Below are 23,665 nucleotides of genomic sequence, written 5' to 3'. Positions count from 1 at the left end.
CCGAGCAAAGTCTTGAATCTCTATCCCGGTGCCTGTGAGCGGCCGTCGGCGAACAGTTCGGGACGCAGGAGGAGAACCGAGCTTCTGCAATGAAATGCACAGTAAAAGAAGTCGTGCTTCTTCCTGCCCGTGACTGTTTACGAGAGGGAAGTCAGCGGGGCCCCCAAGAGGTCGCTGGTGGCGCAGGCACGGAGGCCAGATTGTAGCGAAAGGGGGAAGGAAAAAACACCCAGAAACTTTCTTCCTCGTTGCGAATCATCGCCGCGCCCCCCGCCCCTCCCCAGGCAGAGGCAGTAACGTGACACCGGAGAGAAACCCGGAGACCCGAGTGGAGAGAGGGAGGGGAGAGGGAGGAGAGAGGGCCGCGGAGAGCCGGAGGGAGAAAGGGGAGGAGGAGGAGGAAAACCCCTGTCAAGGAGGTGGAGCGAGGGGCTGGTGTCCGCCTCTCGTTCCTCCCTGCCGTTTTTTCAGAGGAGCCTGAACCGGGACAAAACACGCCGACACCGACAGACACAAAGCCGGGGGGTCCACGCTGGCGCTGGAGGCGAGCCCCGGCGGCCGCGAGCGAGCCCGAGGCGCGGCGGGACCCGGGGCGCGGGGGCGCTAGCGGGCCGGGCGCGGGCAGTGCCCCCGAGCCGGGGCCGGGCACCTCGGCCGCTCGGGCCGCGGCGGCGGGGACCATGCCGAGCAAAGTCTCCTGAGCCCGGCAACTTCGGCCCCTCCCCGCCCCCACCCGGGCTGCCCTCCGCGCGGCCCTGCCCATGTGCAGCCGGCCGGCCGGGCTCTCCTCCCCGCAGGCGGATGGGTGACCTTTTCCTGGCGCGGGCAGACTGTGCGAGGCGGCGGAGCAGGCGATGAAGAAGAAGCAGCAGCATCCCGGCGGCGGCGGGGATCCCTGGCCCCATGGGGCCCCTCTGGGGGGCGCCCCTCCCGGCCTGGGCAGCTGGAAGCGCTGGGTCTCCCAGCTTCCTTTCCTGCGCCTCTCCCTCCGGGACTACGGTTTCTGCATGGCCACCCTGCTGGTCTTCTGCCTGGGCTCCCTCTTCTACCAGCTCAGCGGGGGACCCCCTCGCTTCCTGCTCGACCTGCGGCAGTATTTGGGTAAGGAACCGAGGCAGGCACGAGGGTCGCCAGGCCGCGCGAAGTTGTGCCGGGGTCGGGGGGGAGGCGGTTAGGGAGGGGGGACTGGGACGCGCCGGGGACTTTGGATGCTTCCCCCCGGCGAGGCTCTCCAGGTGGGGCCCGCGCGGCTCTCCAGGTGGGACGCACGGGGGCATTGGCGCTCGGCCCGGGGCGCCCGCTCCCTCCTGCGCGGCTGCCCGTGTGGGTTGACCGGCGGGCAGGTACCCCAGGGCGGGGCGCTGCATACCTTCCCACGCCTCCGCCTCCACCTCAGGGGCGGAGTGCAGGCGCGTGTTTGTGGGTGTGTACCAGCGAGCATAGATTCTGTCCTGGCTGTGCGGGGAGACCCGAGGGGAAGGCACAGCCCACCCCGGGCATTGTGGTGACCATAGTCCCATCCTGATCACAGTTCTCTCCTCCAGGTGGTGCCAGGGGGTGGGGTTCTGCGAATTCTGCCCGCAAATTCTTCTCCTGCCGCAGGTCTGGGTGACCCGGGGGCAGTTTCAGGCTGAGAGCTGTGTCTGAACTGGCTTGTCCTTTGGCAGCCCCTACTCACCCACCCCGTGGCCGCAGCGACTGGGGCGTGGGGAGAGGGCTGTGCCCGGAGGTCTGGGCTGTCCCAGGGCGCGGGTCAGCCAGGCCAGCGGTGCCGATCCTATCCGCTGAGCCGCGTGTTTCAAGCCCAACGTGTGTGTGTGTGTGTGTGTGTGTGTGTGTGCGCTTGGTGTATCAGGAGCGAGGCTGCCTATTTTTTAGCAGAGGTGAGGAAGGGGGGGCGTGCAGAAAGAGCGGCTCCAGAGAGAGGGCGTGACCCGCAGCACCGTGTCCCGCGCCGACCAGGTGCACCGCTGGCTGCGTGCTTTGGCCCAGGCAGCATGCAAATCTCTCCCAAGTCTGTGGCCGGAGAGGGCTTGCGGGGAAGAGGGGTGTGGCTGATAGGGCTCCGGCTTCCCGCAGACCTGCAAGAGGATAAACCGGGGCCACCCGCAAACATCCGGCATCTGCCTGACGCGAGCGAGTGCGCAAGGGGAAACCGCTAATGGGCCAAAGGACTCCGGCTCCCACACTCATCCACCGAAGTCACCTGGCCGCCGAAGCCACATGTCCCGATAGTACACCGTTTTTGAAGGAAAAAAACACACACCACTTCAGCAAAGTGGCAGGCGTTAGAACTTTTTGAAATGTAAAGGCAGATAAAATAAAGCTCTGTCCATGTAGAGAAGCTCAGCTTTTAAAAGGAACACTTCCATTTCAGTAGAAACTTTGGGGAACTGTGGGTTTTTGCAAGATGCTTTAGGGAAAATTCAAGGAAAAAATCGTCCAAGTAGATTTCCAAAGTACAGTCTTGAGCATCTGGTTTTTTAGAGGACTTGGGGAAATGCACACTTTTATTAGGGAGTCACACCACTTCTTTCCCAGAGTTCTGTATTTTGGAGCCTCATAGCTTCATAGGCTCACAGACACCTGCTAGTGCTACAAAGATCATATTTTTACCAACAACAACAATCCCTGTTAACCGGCTTTGGGAAGGAGCTGCGCTTGAAGCTAAGGGGTCTTTCTCTGTAAAATCTGATAAGAATGCTTACAAGTTCCTTTTAAGCAAAATGTGGAGGCCAATGGTATAGGGAAAATACAGAGGATGGGGAAGGAAGACATCTGTGTTTAGTGCCCTGGAGAGCACTTTTGGGCAGGGTACTCAAACTTAATAGGCCTCAAGTCTTTTTAGGTAAAATTAGGGGCTGGACTAAATTGTCTCACACCACTGAGCGCCTCATGTGTTACGGTTCTGATACCTCTGTTGGGGATGGACAAATCTGGGAGGAGGAAGGAACAAAGGCACCATTGATGGTATAAGCAAGAAACTTCAATATCTATCACATTAACCCTTTGGAAGTCAAATACATGTGATATCTAGAATTTAGTGCTTTCATTATATATTTCATAAAATGAGCCCAGGTAAATTTGGGCTCCGTTGGTAGAAGGGTGAATCCACAGCATTCCCTCAGGGAAGTAGGAAGAATTGAAGGATTGAACATTACTTTATTAGAACTGGCCATTAAATTTCTGACTAACTTATGGGTTAAAAATATGACATCCATGTGAACTAAATATATTGATGCCCTTGGCCAAATTTGGTCCTTGTTGTTTTGTTATATAAATATAATGCTTTTTTTGGAAAAGTGGGATTTGGCTCTTTAAGAGGGTCTAAAATATATCCTTAACAATATATCTGAAGAATTAGTTTCCCCTTGTTTCCTCACTGACTTGCTAAAGGACACACAGCAAGTAAAGCAAGACCTGAACCCAAATCTGTCTGCTTCAGGTACTCACTTTATAGCACGATGAGCAGTTTAAGAGATAAAATAGAAATACAGCCAAAATGCAAGTGGGAATCTAAAGAGCTGACTGCCAAAAATGGTCATATTTTTTGCATAATTTCATTTTCCTTTTCTTGATATTTTTACTAAGTATCTTGAGGGACCAGCAGAAGAGAAATAACTCAAGCAGCTTAAATTCCACCTTCCTATATTAATCTCCATGATGCTGCCATGTATTCGGGAACTTGACACCCAGAGCCTCACAACTGGAGGTGATGTGAATTGGAATCATAAATTCTTGATCTCTCTCTCTCTCTCTTGCAGTTATTCTTTGTTTAGGCTCATGGTTCTCAATGTGTGGTCCCTGGGCCTGCATCAGCATCACCTGGGAGCTTGTTACAAATGCACATCCTCTGGTCTCATCCCAGACCCAGGGAATGAAAGAGTCTAGGGGTGGGACCCAGCAATCTGGGTTTTAGCAAATCTTCCAGATGATTCTGATGCCAGTTCAAGTTTGAGAACCTTTGTTTTAGAGTAAAATATTGCTTTCAAGAAATTACCAATGTATTTGAGAAGAAGAGGGGGAGATATGAGAGAGAGAGAAGAGATTTATAAATTATTTTAAAGGTGATGTACATGGTTTCATTTTTTTAAAATTTCAACTTTTAAAAAATGCATCTGCTTTGCTGTTTAAGCCCCATTGTTTCAAGGGAAGGACTAGCCAACAGCTGCAGCCAGCTCCAGCTGGCTTTAGACATTCGAAGGTTGGGGTGAAGCAGGGCAACCAGAAAGTGCAGTGTGAGGAAGGGAGGGAGAGGAGTCAATAATGATGCTTTCTTTTCCTGCAGGAGCCAGGGTCAGACAGTTCCTTCTTTCAAGTCAGTTTGGAAAAAGGCAAAGTCTATTCTTCTTAAAGATACTTTCTGCTGCAACAAATTGGAAAAATGGAAAGAAAGTTAGGGGGAATAAAATTACGCAGGGATAACTATTGTCCTGACTTCTTCCTACTTGAAATGGGTAGAGAGAAGAGAACATAATCACTGGGGTACATAGATGAAGATAGCAAATTGCTATACTTAAACTTGGAGACCAAAGTCTTTTCAATTCAGTGAAATGATTTCATTTTTTAAAAAGCAGCATTCAGACTTTGATTTGCTATGGAAAACAAACAAAAAATATAATCTCCCCCAGAAATTAGGTTATGCTGCAGCCTCTGCCAGTAGCCTCATTACTTATGAGCTGTGGAAATATCAAAAACTTGGAATAACACTCGTTACATTGATGTAAACGGAATAAGCCAGATGGCTTACTACTGATCTTATACAACCAGCAAACCCTAATGATTTATCACCAAGCCTTGGATATGTGATTTAGCCTTTATGGGAATTAAATTTGTTGGATTGATCTCAAGTTCATGTGCTTTCCTTTCCATTTTTAATTTATACCACTTTAGTTTTCAGAATTGCCGATCTTTATATAGATTAAACATGAGCATGACAATTTTGAGTCAAAAAAAGGAGAGAGAAAAACATGTAACTATCGAATTTAAAATTCTCTAAGTTTAAATGAATATAAAGGAAAATATGAAAATAGACATCCAGATCTTACAAAATAGTTTCTCTAAACCTTAAAAGCCAAATTTGATTTTTCTTCTACATATCACAGATGATTTAAACATAGTACACCAGGCTCCAGACAGCAATCTAGGAAATGAATGCATAAAATATGATGTTATCAATAGAAATTGTTGACCTAAAAAGAAAATGCCATTCTTGTTCATAGCTGCAAATTTATCTTATAGGGTTGGATGGGGACATAGTAGCACTGTGTTAGGGGAAGAACAGAAAATGGCATTTGACTGTGGCAGTCTGTTCCATAAACACAGAATGAATGGTGAAAAGCATTCTGCCTTGTAAACTGTTTTTAATGTAGACTAGTCTCAGTATGAATTGTTTAAAAATACATATAAATATGTATTATCTGGATACTGTCTTTCTCCAAATTCCCTGTCATCAAGCCAGGTTTAAAACACTAGTTGGTTTTGTATTTGAGAAACTAGAATAAAAGTGGTTAAGTTTTTTGAGTCCCAAGAGAAATAGTATCTTTTGCTTCCCCAAAGGGAAGCGGCGGGAGCAGAAACAGTAACTTGCCCTGCAGCTATACCCAAGGGTACAGTGATGGACAATGATCAGGCATCTTATTTGATGGATTGTAGCCATTAAAGTTATTAGGAGTTATGACTGGCTATTTTTTTTGGAATGAAGTAAGACTTGACTGCAAATAAATTTTGCCTTACCTGAATTTATTTTTATTATAGAAACTCCACTTTAAACAAACAGTGATATACATAAACCCCTTTATCAGAAATGGGGACAGAAACACTAATATTTCACCAAAAATTCTTCTTTGCAGAAGTCAAGAGTGGAGCAGTTATTGTGTAAGAGAATTCCTAATAAAGCACGTGTCAGTATATGCTATTAATGTTTAAGCAGCAGAAGATATAATTCACAGACCACACAGTTCACCCATTTAAAGTTTCAAGAGCTTAATAGTTTTCAAAAGTTGTTTTTGGTATATTCATAGATAAGTACAACTATTGCTACAGTCAACTTTGGAACATTTTTATCACCACAAAGAGAAACCCAGTACGCTTTACCTATCACCTCGCTATTCCTCCTTCCCCACTCTGCCCTAAGTGGTTACTAACCTACTTTCTGTCTCTGCAGATTTGCTTATTCTGGACATTTCATAAAAATGGAATCATATCCATGTGGTCTTTCACTTATCATGTTGCCCCAGGTATCAGTACTTGATTGTTTTTATGGCTGAATAATATTCCATTGTCAGAAGTTTGTTTATTCATCCATTGATGGACATTTCTATCATTTGGCTATTGTAAATAGTGCTGCTGCAAACATTTATGTACAAGAATTGTTTGAACACCCATTTTCTGTCCTTTTGGATATATACCTAGCAGTGGAATTGCTGGGTCATATGATAACACTATGTTTAACTTACTGAGAAACTGCCAAGCTGTTTTCCACAATGGCTGTACATCCCCACCAGCAATGTATGAGAGTTCCAGTTTCTTTACATCTTCACCAACACTGGTTATTTTCCAGTATTCTGGTTATAGCCATCTTAATGGTTGAGAAGTGGTACCTTATTGTGGTTTTGTTTTGCCCTTCCCTAATGATTAGTCATGTTGAGTATCTTTCCATGTGTTTGTTGGCCATTTGTATATCTTCTTTGGAAAAATGTCTATTTGTATTCTTGGCCCAATTTTGAATTGAGTTGTTGTCTTTTTTGTTTTGTTTTGTTTTGTTTTAAGTGTTCTTTATGTATTCAGGATACTAGACTCTTATCAGATATATGATTTTGCTACTTATTTTGAAGTTGCAAATGACGATACTGAAACACAATACTGTTATGTATTGCTCTCTATGTCATAGGCATGCACCTTCTCAAGATACAAGAAATTCATGTTATACATACGTTGGTCACTTTCAAAGTGCTAAGTAGAGTGTATGGGTATATAGTAAAACCTGAGTAAATTCCTAACAATTGATTGTAAACAAGAACCTCTTCAAAAGAATCTTGGGGGTCTTTTTTACAGTTATGGATTACTTCAAATATTAAACACTTTGTCTGAGTTTTGCTCTAACATAATTCATGGGTAGCTAGCATTTATCTATTTTACGGCTGTCACAAAGATTCCTGTGACTTGGATGTGGAATATAAGTGTAGCAAATTTTGAACAACAACTATGGTGCGATGGATGGGAGTATTTGTCTCTGTACTTGCTCACTAGAATTAGAAGCTGATGAGCTCAGCAGGGGAAAACATTTGGGTACATTATGTTCCTTATTCAATGTAAAACAAGGCTACCAAGGAAATCTTGAGTGTTCTCAGAAAATTGCAATTCATACACAATGTATTTTTTACTCACATTGTGGTTTAATATACAGGACACATATATAGAAAAATATTTCCTATCTATGTTTCTCTTTAATAAAATAACGTGCATTTTAAGAAGAAATGTTTTCCAAGAGTGTTAGAACTTTTCAGTAGGTGATAATATATATTTATCAAAATAGGATGCTTTAAAATAAGTACTGCCAGTTCCGTGCTGCCTGGTAGAGCTTCAATTTGAATAATTTGTAACACTCCCATATTAAAAAATTACCAGGGAGCCACATAGCTACTTAGCGTTCTGGGTATGCTTTACCGCTTGGGCTGTCTCTGGTTTTATATGTTATCAATAATTTCCCAGAGGTAGCCACGAGGTCATTTTTCTTGCCTCACTGCCTACATTTGCTTCTACTATTGCTTCTATGTGGATGGTTTAGGAAGCTAAAATTCCCATCTGATCTCTGAACTCCTGTAGTACTTATTTCATGATCACTTCTGAAGTTTCGCCATCTACCTTGTCCTGTGATGGTTTGTGGGTAAGCTCCTTGACTGGAGGAAGCTTCTTCGGTGCTTTCCATCTCTCCTCTGACACCTCTCCTGGGTGCTCGGCAAGGGGTCCCTTGATTAAACAGACTGTTCTTTGCCAAGGCTCCTTAGCCTGTTTTGTTTGGTCCCTATTTTAAGTAAAGAACTTGAACGTGGGGAGGGGTGCTAGGCAAGACTCAAGCTCAGTTGATGTCTACAATCCAACTCTTCCAGGCTGTTGAGAAAGCATGAAAACCACCATGACATACAGTTTTATAAACATTGCCTTCTGTGCATGGGGATCATGGTCCACCTCTTACCTGTAGGGATTTCAAGGTGCATGTGTAGGGCTCTCCTTATAATTAAGAATACTTAAGGTCAATCTAGAGCTATGGCCGCATACAACTAGAATGCAAAAATATTGGTTTCTTGTCATTTTCTTGAATCCTGGACCAATTGTTTGGGAGTGCAGAATAGCAGTTTATTTCTCTCTCTAGGTCAGTATCTTCCTTAGGTAGCGATTTGTGTTAAATTAGCTGGTACACTTCCAGCATGACTTCGAGTCTTTAAGGAGATGGGACCATAAGATGATGTGGTTTTTGAAATAGTGACTGAACCGATTTTAATCTAGAACTGCAAAATGATAAGCTATATAATTAGGGCTCAGTGCACAAACCCATTCATCCCATTTTGATAAAAGATATTGAAATAACCTTAAGCCATGGCTTTAAATGATTCTTACCCCATTCATTGATGGATGATTTAAACCATTTTCATTTAACCATACTGCATTTCTGGGAACACCACTGATTTTTTTCAAGTTCAGTGAACATGACTTTCACAGTCTTAATGAAAATAAAATGAAAGTATTCTGAAACATATAGATTCATTTGTTCAAAGTCATTCAGCGAATATTCATTGAAGGCCTTCTGTGGGCCACCAGCATCAGACATTTGAATACATTTCAGAGCAGAGATCTTGGTGTGAACCATTGTGTTATTAGCTGGGAGTATTTGGGCAAGTTTCTTGATTTCTCTGAACCTCAGGTGCTTTGATCTATACCAGCAATTTTCAGCCTTTTTCATCTCATGGCACACACAGACTAATTTCTAAAATTCTGCGGCATGCCAAAAAATATATTTTTTGCCCACCTGACAAAAATAGGTATACTTTTGATTCATTCACCCTGGATGGCTATTAGTGTACTGGCTGTTGTCATTTTTGTATTTGACAGTCTAAGGGAAAAGAGGTCAGTGCCCCTGACTAAATAGTTATGTATTGCATCTTTAACAAAGTCTTGTGGCACACTGGTTGAGAATCTCTGGTTTATACAAAGGGATTAATAATTGCTATTTGTAGGATACCTCTCTGACCCACGGCCCAGCATTTAAATTCAACAAATGTCAGTTTTCCCACCTTATTCTTTTCTTCTCTCAGACTCCCTCTTCTCCTGGCACACAACACATGTGCACATGCACACACACATACACTCACATTCATACAAACGCATACACTAGTGGAGTATGCATATTTACTCATGGCTTGGCCTCTAGTGAAAAGGCCCACTGTAACCAAGAAATGTGAAATTACTAAATTAGTATTTTTGTGGCTTATCTTGTCACTCTCACGCTCAGATTGGCAAGGGTTCTTCAACAGCTGACGCACTCCATCCTTTGCCCCGATAATTACATACACACAAACCTTCCTGCTTCTTAGCCTCTCTCTGCTCCCTGGAAGTATTCTTTAAAGAACACATTCTTTACCCAGCCTGCTTTCCTCTGTTTTGAATTATCCACACTTTCCCCCTGCATTCACAAAATAAAAATAGTTGTGCCTTGGGAGTGTGGTGCAGCTTACTCTCTGGGAGCACCAGCTGCGCTAGGGCCGGGACAGTGGTCCAAAAGTCACACCTTTTCAAACAATCATATTGCCAGGCTACACTGTGACTGCTTCAAGAACTCCTCCTGCGTATGACGGAATTACCATGTGCAGTATACAGCCACTGTCTTCTCTCTGCTTCCAATGGAAGTCAGGGCAACACCTGTGAACCCCAGTCGTAGATCCTGTGTTTGGAAGAGGTTGGTGAACTTGCCGGTTTTCCATTTTCCTCTTCTTCATGTTGCCTTGCGCTGCCCAGTCTCTGGTGGGTGGTGGGGCAAGTGAGAACCACAAGGCCATTACTGTCCATTGTAGCTGGTCACCCAATTCCTTGAGAAGTTGAAAGCAAATGTGACTTTACATTATTTAATAGAGAGTTAAATTTTGTCTAGGAAAACCGTGACTGCAATTTCAGCACAGAACTTTCTGCTTTGACATGAAGCTGTTTGGCATGAATGCCTTCCTACTGGATACACAGAACTGTCAGGCAAAGCCATGTGGGCTGAAGGAAGGGGCACTGGACCTGGGTCTGGGACTAGTCCCCAAGGAGACTAGTGGTCAATGCTGTTAAAAGTCACACACGCCTCCTAGGCTTAAGTTTCTTCACCTCTAAAATGAAGAAGTTTGATTAGTCCATGATTCTCAATTGTTTTTCTTTCCTAGGAATTCCCTCAGCAGCAATATTTTCATATGGTCTTAATGGTCCATACTGGAGTATGTCCCAGTACCAGGGAAGGGAGAATAGGGTGGTTTAGGGGTTCTTTAAAGAAGTTCTCTAGATGATTTTTATATGCAGCCCTAGGGGATGGTGCCTCTTTTCTCTTTAGAATCACTGAATTAGATGCTATCTAAAGTTCCATCTACTCTTAAAAATCACATGTTAAGAGATAAGAAACCACTTAACTATAGCAATGGAAAATATAAGGCTATTTCCTTAGGAGCCAAATGCTTATTGAAAAGACTAGAGGCCTGATGCATGAAATTAGTGCAAGGGGCTCAGCCCCTGCCCGCCGCAGCAGCCTCCTCTGCCGTGGCTTCATCTGGAAGGACATCCGGTCTAATTAGCATATTACGCTTTTATTATTATAGATTGCAAGAGTCAAGTGACTAAGGCAAGCAGGATATGCAAAAGCATTGTAGGTCAGTATTTTCAAAGTTAATCATAGTTGTTTATTCCCAGCATCACCAGTTTGCCCTAGTCTATCTGGGCATTAAGGGGGGAACCTTGCCCCAGAAATTGTGAGAAACAGAATGTCCTTAGGAAGGCAGAGAGAGGAGGCAGAGTAAAGCTTGATTTCCCAGGATTCAGAGTCTACCAATGTGACAGGAAGAAAGAAGGAAAACAAGTAGGGCCAAGTAGCTTGTGTTGTTCACAGAGGATTCTCACAGCTTCGGCCCAGCTGCCTGCTACTTACTGCTCATCTCATCCCATTGTGGACAGCTCCAATGCTGACGGAGTTCTTTACCGTGTGGGCAGCTACTTCCTCGAAGCTTCCAGCTAGTTCTGCTAATTCTTCTTCTGGGAACAGCATAGAATAGTCCATTGGATTTCCTCACCTTTTAAAGAATTGAAGATACCAAGATGATGGTCATGGGTACCCCCCCTCCCCCCCACATAGGTCTTGTCAGACCACAAATAGGTCTGTTTTCCAGTAGTTCTCATCTGAAGTCAGTTTCAGACACAGAAAGCACAAACAACAAAGGAAAAAACAACATTCAAGTGAAACCTTCTGAACAATAACACCCCATAAACAAACCAAAACAGGACCCAGATTGGGGACAAATGATTTCTCTAGGAAATGGGATTAATATACAGATAGATCTATAAACCAGCAACAGCAACAAAAAAGAGAATCCATGAGATAAATGGGCAAACAATAGAAACAGGCGATTCACAGAAGAGGAAACGCAAGTGGCCTATAAGCACATAAAAATATGAAGTGATTTTTATTCCCTTAAGCATCTATCACTGTCAATGTGGCCCTTCACTGGCCTAAAGAATGGAGAAATTTGCTGGTTCCCTCTGTTGGAGAGCCTACCTTGTGGAGAGGAGTCACTTTTAAAAATGACTGTTTCCTCTTGAGGATGACTTGCCACATCCATCCTTCCTGTAGTGATGACAAGAGAGTGACCCAGCTTTCAGGTCAATATAAAATCCTGCTGACTTTTTGGGGCCACAGTGTGTTGGGCAGTCTGCCTACTGAGATGCCCTTCCGTACCCTCAACCATAGCCAGCAAGCTATGCCCACTTAATAGCACCTAGCCCCCTGCCTTCTGCCCTGCTCCACTCTGACTCTGAGACTTTGCTGAGTCTGCGAGAAGCATTGGAAAGAAGGAACTGGCGAGGTGCTCAGATTGTAGCATCGTATCTTGCCTGGAAGTAGTTTCTCAATATCCAGGAAAACATGGAACTGATTCATCTGGTTGGAGTTTTCTAGAAATGGGATTGCAGATTTCTTGTGATTTCATTCTGCTGGAGTGTCAAAATTCATCCAATGACGTGCCAAAAAATGAGTGTACAATCACATACAGATTTAGAGGACGTTATTTTTACCACAGTGGGGAAGGACACAAAGTGGTGAGTGGCAGAGAGGCCAGGGCAGGGCTGGGGAAGGAGGTGAGGTGTCAGCGGCTGGCGCTTGGCACGCTTACGTCTCCATTCTGGCCAGATTGTCCCAGGCATTGTGGTGTGGTCCTCTCTGAGCAGGTCAGTGAGGAGTTGCTGCCCGGAGGAGCGGAATATTGCCATGACTGGGAGTGTGATGCCAGTTTAAGCAGTGTGGGGTGAACGTTGGTTACTCCTGCAAAGGTGTTGTGTGCCCCAGATCAGTTCTGTAGAAGCTGCTCTCTAGCTGAGATCTGGAGAGCACACAGAGGTGAAAATGGAGGAAAGGATTCTGGAAAGCTACATAAATATAAAACCCCACGGCCCAGTGTATTTTGCTTCAGCAGATGACAGGATAGAGGCCGCATTATTTTCTTTGCTCGTGTTTTTTCCAACCCCGAAGGTGGCTCTTGTTTGCTTGCCCAGCAGAGATCCAAGGCCTTACGGAGTCTGCAGTGTTTGTGGTTATGTTCTCCTAGTCCTGCTGCGAGATGAAGCGGTTCCCAGAAATTAAAGGGAGGGAGAAGGAAATATGTGTTAGCATCTGTAACCTCTATCTTTTTATTGCCCCTTTCACTGAGCAAAGGATATCTAGAGCTACCATTTAGAGAGAATATTTTGAGTCTCATAGTTATATAGCTTGATGGTGAACTTTTCAAATGCATTTTTGACAATACTTTATTCAAGTATTCTTGTGTTTGCTCTCCTGTTTCTCATGGGGCGGGGGGGGCAGTGAGGTCTGTAGGTTCTGTGTGCTTGTGTCTTGAAATGTACACGGTTAAAATGGTGTCGCTCTCTTTCTGACCTGCCTAGGCCAGAGTGCCGAGTCCTGTTGTTAGCTTGGTAGGGAAACATACAGGAACACTCTCTGGTTTCTGGGTGGGCTACTGTCTTTGTGCTGTGTTTCTTTTATGGCATAATGCATTGCTGTTTCAAAATATAGCCCCCTTTTGCCAGACTTTTTCCTGGCTATCTTGTGGAAATGATGGGTGACTTTTTGTTAATTTCAGAGTAAGTCTTGCCCACAAGGCTTACACTTCATTGAAGTTTCACATCAATGAGACTTAAAGGCTCAGAAGACATATGTTTTCCCATTGCTTTCATATGCCCACCCTCCTTCACATGTGGCTTGGCAGTCATCCTCTCTGTCATCTCTTCCATCTATTCAGGTTCATTCCTTCAACAAATGTTCAGCAAATCCAGTTGTGTGCTGGATGCTGGCGATAGTGTGACTTAACCTATGAGCTTTTTATTTGGCTGCGACTTATAATACCTTAGCTTTCAGCTTCTTTATACCAGCTGATCTCAAACTTTAATGTGCATTCAGATCACCAGGGATTTGTTAAACTGTAGATTTTGGTGTGTAGGTCTGAGATGGGAGGGGTCTGAGATTCTGTATTTTCAATAGGCTCCCAGGTCTGACCAGTGCCCTGGTTGGAGGACCACACTTTGAGCAGCAAGGGTCTACACTGCAGCCTTTCTGGGAAGCCATTAACACTTGTAAACAGACAAATGAGTCAGTCTAGCTCAGTGGTCGGCAAACCGCGGCTCACAAGCCACATGCGGCTCTTTGGCCCCTTGAATGTGGCTCTTCCACAAAATACCACATGCGGGCACGCATGTACAGTGTGATTGAAACTTTGTGGGCCATGGGCAGAAGTTGATTTTTGTCCTGGGCGAGTCTATTTTGGAGAAGTGGCGTTAGAAGAAGTGGGGGGTGTCGGTGGTCGGTGGTCGGTGGTCGGTCGGGCGAGGGGAGACGCAGCGCAGGTGGGCCGAGGGAGACGCAGCGCGGGGGAGGTACATTGTTTTGAGGTACCTTTGCTGAGGTCGACCCCTTCCAACTCTCCCATCCACACTCGTCTATCTGAAACAAGTATACAAGACCAGTGTGGATGGGAGAGTTGGAAGGGATCGACCTCAGCGAACATACCTCAATCAGATTGAGGACGTTTTTAGCAAAGGCCAGCTTAGGAGTACCCTAACTAAATTAATAACAATGTACCTACCTATATAGTTTAAGTTTAAAAAATTTGGCTCTCAAAAGAAATTTCAGTCATTGTACTGTTGATATTTTGTTCTGTTGACTAATGTGTTTGCCGACCACTGGTCTAGCTCATTGAAGATCTGTGCTATTAAACATTTCCTAAATTTCTTTTTAGTAGAATTTTCATTCACCAATTTGATTATTTGAATTCAAGAACATTTGATTTTTCTTAAGTGTCAATCACACTCTTGCCTGAATCAAGTTTAGAAATGCCTGTTTTTATTAATCTCTGCAGCCCACAGTATTGAAATGCAGGCTGTTTGGAGATTTGTGAACATACAAATTTTGATCGAATGTTAAGTTCATCAGTAAACATAGGAAGTAAAACCACTGGTCTTGGGTGTGAAGTTTCTTCAAGTAGGTATTGCAGATCCTTGTACTGTTTTAAATTTTGATGTTGATATGTTCCTTGTTATCCAAATATTCTAGGTAAAGTTTTCTTATGGCCAGAGCAAAATGATTGGATGTAAATAGAGCAAATAATAAGAATGACTTGGTGTAATGCTTGAAAAACACAATTTTAAGAAATAATGAAAACCATGAATATGTGCTCATTGTATAAAGCGTGAAAAATAGAGGAAAGCAGGCAGAAGAAAGTTAAAATTAATTTCTTCACTCACAACTGCTTTGGTTTGGTTGCAAGCTTTCTGCCTCCACTTGGCAGTGTCACAAATGTGACTCCACATCCTTATATATTTTTCTACATTGGTTTTCTTGGTGGCAGAGTATCATGGGAAAGTACAATAATTCCTGTTGCAAGGCTTTTAAAAAATTTTATATTTAGCCTATTTCCAGTTTTCATGATTCGACATAAAGCTGTGATGAACACTGTCAAATTTTTGCATACTTCTCTACTTCCCTGGGATAAATTCCTAGACTTGGAATTGCTGGGTTCAAGTGTGAACCCATTTTTAAATTGCTTTTAGTACAAATTGCCATGATTTTTGGTGCATTTCACCAGCAGTCTATAACCTGTTTTGCTCATACCCTTATAAGCCCTGGATATAGTCTTATAAAACTCTTCATCCAGCTTCTCCAGAACAGAGTGTCTTGGGAACTCACCTGGCTGGGGAGACTTCTGGAAGAGACTGCAACCACACATAAAGGCTTGATCCTTGAGCTGACCTCTTCCTATTTTTCCTGCTATGGAAAGCCCTGGATCTGCTCCTTAGACTTTAGCCAATCACAGCAAGTGGATGTGGCCTAAGGGGAGTCATATAAAAGGCCCATCTGTGCAGAGGACACATCACTTCTCCAGAGTAGACCAACTGAAGTTGGAGCTGCCAGTTGAGTGAAGAGAATTCCTACTGACCCTGATATCCACAGAATTCACCGAGGTGGGAGCACTCATAGTAGACTCTGCCACTCTTGGACCTATACTGAGAAGGAGAAACTTGAGTCCCACCAGTTGAATATTTCAAGCAGAGTTTGAGTAAGGAGAAGCTCAAACAGCAAAGAGAAAGGGAGAGGAAGAGAGACATAGAAACATCAATGAAGAAAGAGAATCACTGAATTGCTGCCTCCTGCAAGCCCCACACTGGGGATCGAGCCTGCAACGTGGCCATGTACCCTGACCTGGTCGCTCAAGCACTGAGCCACGCCAGAAAAACAGCATTTATGTTTTAGATGCATCTTTCAGACAGTTGTTTTCAGAAGCAAAGCCTGGATGTTGTAGAGAGTATGAAGTGAATGAGGAAGGACAAGTACCGGCAGCTGTAGGCCCTGCTCTGAGAGATTTCCTGTTAGACAAGACAACTTCATCTTCCCACTGCTGACTTAACGTGGGTGAAAGAGAACAGAAATCTTTGTCCTCTGATTTTGGAAATCTTATTTAACTTTCAAACTTGCATTGTCAAGGGTTCCAAGTCTGCCACCTTCAGCAGAAATGTCGAGTGGCCCTGTAGCTGAGAGCTGGTGCCACAATGAGATCAAGGTAGTGAAATTCTCCCATATGTGGACCATCAGTAACTTTAGCTTTTGCTGGCAGGAAGTGGGTGAAGTCATTCAAAGTTCAACCTTTTCATCAGAAGCCAATGATGAATGGAAATGGTGTTTGAGAGTATACCCCAAAGGGCGAGATGAAGAAAGCAAAGATTACCTGTCACTTTACCTGTTTCTGGTCAGTTCTCCAATGCCTATGTGTGTGGCAAAATTCAAACTCTCCATCCTGAATGACAAGGGAGAAGAAATCAAATCTTTGGAGAGTCACCATGCATCTACGTTTCTACAAGGTGATGAGGATGAGGGGTGATTCAAAAAATTCATCCGTAGAGATGTTCTTTTGGATGAAGACTACAGTCTTCTTCCTGATGACAAACTGACCCTCTTCTGTGAGGTTACTGTGGTGCAAGATCCCGTCACCATTTCTGGCCAGAATACCATGAAGATGGTGAAAGTTCCTGAGTGACATAAGTACTAGTCCTTCGTTTCCGTGCTATAGTGGTATGTGTCTCAGTGTAGTATGTAGTAGGCATGTTTTTGGAATCAATTTCTACATTGGGATGACTAACAACAATTTGACTGTACATGGAATTGATGGTGAACAACATAAACATATGTCACTAACTTCAAACTAAATGTATCCTCAACTCAATTCTCCCTTGAACAGATGGCCCAGGTGCCTGTAGCCACTCTACCTGATGATGCGAAATATCACTGGAGGGGAAAAAAGGAAAAAAAGTTTTAAGTTATTGTTAAAATATACTACTTTTGCAAAAATGTTTAACCATGAGATCTATTGCCAGGGTCCTCCGTAGGGCTTGGAAGCTTCAACTTTGACACTTCCTGTTAAATCTGCATCTGCCTGCCTAGCAATGTCAGTACATGAACACTTTTCGAAAGAAGTAAGTCTTCAAGATCATCACGGAAGAGTGACTGTGCTGGGCCAGGCCACAAAGACTGGTCCTGATTTGAAAATCTGTGACAGCTAGACCAGGTTTAAGGTTTCTGTCACTCTCATGTATTATTAAACCAGCAGACAAACCTGTGTGGAGGACATAAATTCAAGGTGACATGTGAGTGGATCTGGCCCCCAGGTGTCTCCAAGGAGGTGTCCTGGAAATTCTGTTGCCAACTGTACTGGACGTGTGAGAAAATCTGTAAGTTCAAGAAATACAGTCCTGAGCTCTGTCCTTTCAGAGCAGATGGCTGGTGAGAGAATGACATTGTTCAGTGGGCCCACTCTTTTTTATGACACCTACTTGGCAGTTCACTACTAAGAATACACCTGGACCTGGAAGCAAATACAAAGGGCCTTTGAGAGGTGTGTTAATGAAGGTCACAGAGTTCTTTTCCTTAGACTCATCATCTGTATCCTAAAACATGACTTGGGGGTTTTCCCACAAATCACATGGGTTTCACTGAACCATAATTTCCATATTACTATCAAATTTTATTATAGATAATCTAATGTATTACTATTATAATGTACATATCAGTAGCACATCTCACGATCAGTAATTTTAATATCCTTGGGCTGCTGGCATTGGTAGGATGTTTCTGATTTCCTTGACTCTACCTTTGTTAAAACCCTGTGGTTACTAAAAATAAACATTGACTTTCAAAAAAAACACACACAAAAAAAACCTCTTCATCCATTCGATTGGTGAAAAATAATGTTATTACACTTTAATTTGCATTTGTTTGAATATTAATGAAATTGAACAGTTTGATTATGTTTATAAGACAACTTTTTCTTTAAAATCACAGCTTTGTCCTTTCCCCTTTTCCCCTGTAGATATCTTCTTTTTCTTATCTATATATATAAAAGCCTAAGTGACCAAACGACTGAATAACTGAACGACCAGTTGACCAGTCACTATGATGTGCACTGACCACTGAGGGCAGATGCTCAATGTAGGAGCTGCCCTCTGGTGGTCAGTGCACTACCACAGCCAACCTCCTGTTGTGGGCTAACCTCCCCCAGCTCCCAGTCCCTCTCCCTGGTCGGCCGGGCCTCTCCTCCACATCGGCCCTGATTGCTGGCCAGGCTGAGGGACCCCACCCATGCACGAATTTGTGCACTGGGCCTCTAGTCAATTATAAGAGTTCTTTAGAGCTGAGTATTAGCCCTTCACCATATGTGTAAATAATAATCTCCTTATTGCCTTTTTGGCTTGTAAATCAATATCTTTTTTTCCCCCTGGGCACTAATTAACTTTTCTTCATTTATTATTTTTTTCTTTGCTTTTATACTTAGAAAGGCCTTATATCCTGACATCAAATGCATAGTTTTATATTTTCTTCTAGTTCCTTTGTTGTTTCACCTTTTCGTTTAGTTTTAAATCCTTTTAGCTTTTATTTTGGTGTAAATTAACTCAATGATTTTCCAAGTCTAACTGGAGATACAGTCAACACACTTGAATGATATCATTCTTTAACAGTAAATTCATTTTTCAAAATTCACAATGAACTGATTTGAGCCTTTTACCTCTTGCTGTAGGGAAGCGTATTTCCTCAAAAGTACTGAAGTGTTTTTCTAACTCTTTTACCAAAAACTCTCAAAGTCCTTTTCATCTTGATAAAGTAAGTTTGACAGAAAAATCAACTTAACTCTTACCCTGCAGGTATTTAGTATCACATGAGCACGTCCATTTGCCTCCTGGCTGACATTATCCTGTTATGATAGCAGTCTACAAGCTGATGGTTTATTTTCTCTGATTAGCTAAAATGGGAAGAAAAATCCCCACTGCGTTTTTATTAGGATAGGATACAACATATCGTGAATGGATGTTCATTTGTCTCAGTAACTTTGATCATGCCATTTTGTCATAGATTAAGTTGGCATTCAGGCTATAATTTCTTGCTGTTTTAAAAATGACTCTTCACTGAGTACTGCAGGGTTTGTTTTTCTGTAGCTTTATGGAAGGTTCTCTCAAAGTGCCTCCACTTAGGTCTACTTAAGTCCCCTAGGCTGGGGCTGCTGATCTCGAATTCTGAGTGTAGCTTTTCCTAAAGCAGTTCAGTCCTCCCATCCCCTGATGGGGCACATCCAGCCTACCTGGGCTGCCACCTGCTCTAGGAGGTTTCAAGCAAAACGGTCTAAATATTTTGTTTTGATTTTAGCCAGAAATAATTTCCTAATTCTTCAATTTTGTTAAAACACAGTCAGAGGAGTGGGGTCTAGGTCATTAAAAACAATTGAACTGTGCTAAAATGGTAGTGGGCGGGTAGGTAGTCTTTGAAGTGACTATTCAATCACCTGAATTTTAGGACAACTTTTTAGAGAAGAGGTGAAGGGAAAAAGAAGCTCAGATGGCTGCTCCATGCCCTGAGCCAGCCTGTCTGTACTTGCCCGGGTCTGGCATTTCCTGGGTGACATATGTTTATTAAGGTAATTATAACATGTACCTGGAGTAGAGGGTTTTTGTAGCTGCACATTAAATACATATCTGAATTATCTGGAAGCCAAGGCAAGAATAGAATAAAATGTGTCATTCCATTAGCTAATGTAAGAAGCCTACCTGTTCATTGGGAAAGGGCAGCCTGTCTTTTCCTACCTGCAAATTATAGGAGAAATCTATTTGATCTTAGAGAATTATAATGGACAATATCTTCTTCAGTGGTTCTTTCTTTCTGTCCCCTCCCCTTCTGCCCCTCACGCCCCCCCAAAACGACATGTTTTCATGAAGTTGGGTCAGACATTGGCCCTTTATAAAAGTAGAAATATCAAATCACAGCTCAGCTCAGCAATGGCATTTCCCTAGCAGCTGAGCGGTTACAGTTTGGGTGTCTTGCTTTTCAGTGGGTTTCTGTGTTCAGAAAATGGGCATTGAGCATGGCCCTGGTGGTTCTCTCAAGTATCAGTTTCTTCGGCTTTATTTTGGCAGGTACAGGAGAGTAGTCGGTTGAATGATAGTAAGTGCTGAGGTGTGGCTGGGAGAGCTTGCATGTTGCGATGGTGGATGACTAAGCAGCAGGAGCAGTGTTCTGGCTTATTCACCTCCCCTGGTTGGGCAGGCTGACGGGATCTGCGGGGCCCAGGGGAGGCCTCGCCTTGGATGAGATCCTCCTGAACTCTGTGTGTTTCCTGATCAGCAAGATGTGAGCTCTGGCAGCTGAGCTTGGCCAGCGTCTCTGAGAGGCAGAAGTTCTCAATAAACATATTTTGAATGCCTTACCAGCTGACTGTAAAAAAAAAAAAAAACATCTAACATCCTTTCAGTTGTCAGTGAGAGAATGGAATTCATTTTACTGGGGTTTCTTCAATGACTTTTACAATTATTATTATTATTATTATTATTAACCCCTTTATCCAATTCAGCAAGCTTTTGTTAGTCTTTCCATCTTTTAGGCACTCTTGGGTACATGATCTCACAAAAACTTATGAGGCACTTCGAAAAAAATCATAGAAAATAAAGGATATTGTGAAATCAGTTATAAAGTAGGTTGTAAACTGGGGCTTAAATTCTTTCCATACCTTTTATATTTTATTATATTTTTTTTGATTTTTAAAAAATATTTTAGCTTCATTTAAAAAAATCTTTATTGTTGAAAGTATTACAGATGTCCCTCCCCCTTTCCCTATCTTTTAATTTCATCTAAATTTATATGAATTAGAAAATGGTCAATTTTCTCATGTCTGGAATAAGAGGACTTGTCTATTGAGTCTAATTTATTTTTCAAGTGTAAATGAAGTAAATGGAAACACTCGAAGACTGATACACTCACGCGCACACACTCATGCACACACACGCACATGCACTCACCATCGCACATGCACATTGTTAGTATACTAAAGTCCTTTCCACTGGATGACATTTTGGTTAAATATTTATACAACATATTCACATGTTTCTGTTTTTACCTTTTGAAAAGGGGCAGGTAAGAGTAAATCTGAATTTGCACCAAATGCCAGGTGTCAGATTCTGTGGCATCTCAGATAGGGCTTTGTATACCTTTGGGCACTGTGCACCTTGACCCTCCAGGGGGAACTGAGCAGGGATTGTTGGAGAGATTCAAATCCTCAATGTCAGCTGCCCTTCTAACATTGATCTCCCTGAGAACCGATCATGCGGGCTCCCCTTTCCCACCAGTTCTCCCTCAACGTCCTGCCCATACTTTCTGAAGGGCTTTACCTGGATCTTACACAGCTGGTGTCAGGCACCTCCAGGTGTTAAAGAAAGAATTCAAAAGCCTGCTGTTGAGAAAGTGCACCACGGCTGAAGATAACAAACCGCTTTGCAAGTCAGTGGTTTCAGTTCTTTGCTTTCAGCCAAAGTGAAGGAGTTCAAGTTATCAAGGAATCGAGTTATTCAAGGAATCAAGTTATCTCTTCAGGTAGATGATCAACTGATCACTGCAGGATTCAGAAATTCGTGAAAAAGTGAGTGACATCGCACTAATATAACTGCTCCAATTCCCATCTATTAATTTATGTCACTAAGGCTTATCAGCATTCACATTTATTAAAATGAAAAATAGGAATAAAATTGAAAGAAGTAAAATTCAGTCATAGATATGTTAAGTGGTTAAACAACACAGCCCTGTTCATCTCATTAATAGATGCGTTTTCAATCAAGTTTTACTTTTTACTAATTATTTGTCAAATTTGTAAAATCTGTATGTTGTTTTTGATCAGTTATGAACCAATGGTAATCTTAATACTAATTCAACTTAGAAAATATATTTTAAGCTCTTAAAGCATTATATATGGTCACAGGAAAATTTAAAAAATGAACTTTAACTTACATGCATATTTTTGTTGTACAAAATAGAACAGAGTGAAGAAAGTTACTCTCAAACATAAAAATATATTATTAGAACAAAAGTCTGTGGGGGAAGCGGAATGAAAATACAAATTACCAGAGAAAAATGAGTGGATGAAAGAAAGTCTGTTAATTCCTTCCTCCTTCCCTTCTTTCCTTTATAATGGCCTCACCTCCGACAAGGATTTTCCAACACTGAGGATATCATAAATACACCTGTGTTATCCTCTTCCACACTCTCTTGCTCTCCCCCTACCTGATGTAGCTAGTGTTTTCAACCTTGTACTTACTATTCTCTGTCAGGTTTTGAATAATCTGCACAATTTAAAGCTTTTTTTTAAGGAAAAAGAATAAACAAATATGAATTAAAAATGCCTAATCAGTGCAGTGTCCCCCAATGTGAGAGGGTGAAGGACAAAGGGGAAGTTTGAGTGGAAAGAGACAGTGGTCTTAACTAGTTGCAGTTTAGTAGCTTGCCTTTGCAGATTTTACAAAAACATGTGACTAAGTGAGTTTATTGCTTGTAAGTTTATTTATGAAAGTAAGGGCACCTGAGGTTTAAGCCTCAGTAATTTCACTGTGAATCTACCTCTGTGTATGTGGGTGTGTATGATGTACACACGCATGCACACAGATACCCACTCACACGGATGTCCCAACTTTAGTTGATTTTAACTTTATATGAACCAGTTTTTTTCTCATTTAATCATTTTTTATTTTCCAATTACTGTTGACATATAAATTTTTATATTCACAATGGCAGGTATCATCTTCCTTGTGTGTGTGTATTCTGTTGGATATATGTATAAAATGCTATAGTTGTTTTATTATAAAATGTTGATATATATCTTGCTGAAAATTACACCCCTTGCAGCTTTATAAATACATGGTGAACAATTCTGGATGTTAGCTTAAAATGTGCTAGGACATACAGCTTTTTCAAAATTATTATGCAGTTACATGAGCACAAAAGTTTGGCGACCATCACAGTTTAGAATAGTCCTTGCTGTTCTAACGTGGAATTCAGTTGAGAGAGCACATAATGGACCATCAGAGGTGGAAATGAACTCTATGATGCATTCAGAGGTTTCTGAATGAGGAAAGTGTCCTGGTCACCAGAGGCTATTGCAAGACTTGGGATCTGAGAGCTTGACTGTACAATGAGAAATGTCCTTGCCAGGGAGCTGTGGACAACCAGTTTTCTCCATGCACCTTCCCCTCCCTCCCCCTCCCTCCCCATACTGTTTCTGTATGTCCCCCATCCTCCCCAACCTGTCATTGTTCTGGGTTACACGCTTGGTTAAGAATAACACATTAAACAATACAAGTTTCTATCAGCAAGGTTGTTTGATCTCATTTGGAGCATTTTAATGCCGAGCGCTTGCAAATTAACAGTCCCACACCCATCCCTTCACTTAGCAAATAGCCATTTGGTTGCCAGTTCTTAGTGGTAGCAGGGATTATAAATAGCACATCACTTATTTTTTTCACTGTCACAATAAGAAGCATGTTCCATTTTGGTAGTGGTGGTGGTAGGCAGAATTTAACATGA

General features: G+C 42.7%; 1 protein-coding gene across 5 annotated transcripts in view; it reads left to right on the top strand.

The window, feature by feature from the left end:
* Positions 1-220: 220 nt before the first annotated feature.
* The window catches only part of UST (uronyl 2-sulfotransferase), a 264,274-nt gene continuing 240,829 nt past the window's right edge, over positions 221-23,665 (top strand). For 4 of the 5 annotated variants that reach the window (XM_070417497.1, XM_070417500.1, XM_070417499.1 and 1 more), the window contains exon 1: positions 221-1,101. In XM_070417497.1, coding sequence (XP_070273598.1) covers positions 855-1,101 — 247 coding nt within the window. In that variant the 5' untranslated portion in view covers positions 221-854. The remainder of the gene's footprint in view (positions 1,102-23,665) is intronic. The other variant, XM_070417498.1, reaches the window with a different exon arrangement.

This window comes from Myotis yumanensis, unplaced genomic scaffold (genome assembly GCF_028538775.1).
Source record: "Myotis yumanensis isolate MYYU_CA2020_CCGP unplaced genomic scaffold, mMyoYum1.0.hap1 SCAF_6, whole genome shotgun sequence".
NCBI lineage: Eukaryota > Metazoa > Chordata > Mammalia > Chiroptera > Vespertilionidae > Myotis > Myotis yumanensis.
The sequence above is the reverse complement of the archived record's forward strand: the minus strand, read 5'-3'. Positions and strand labels throughout refer to the sequence as shown.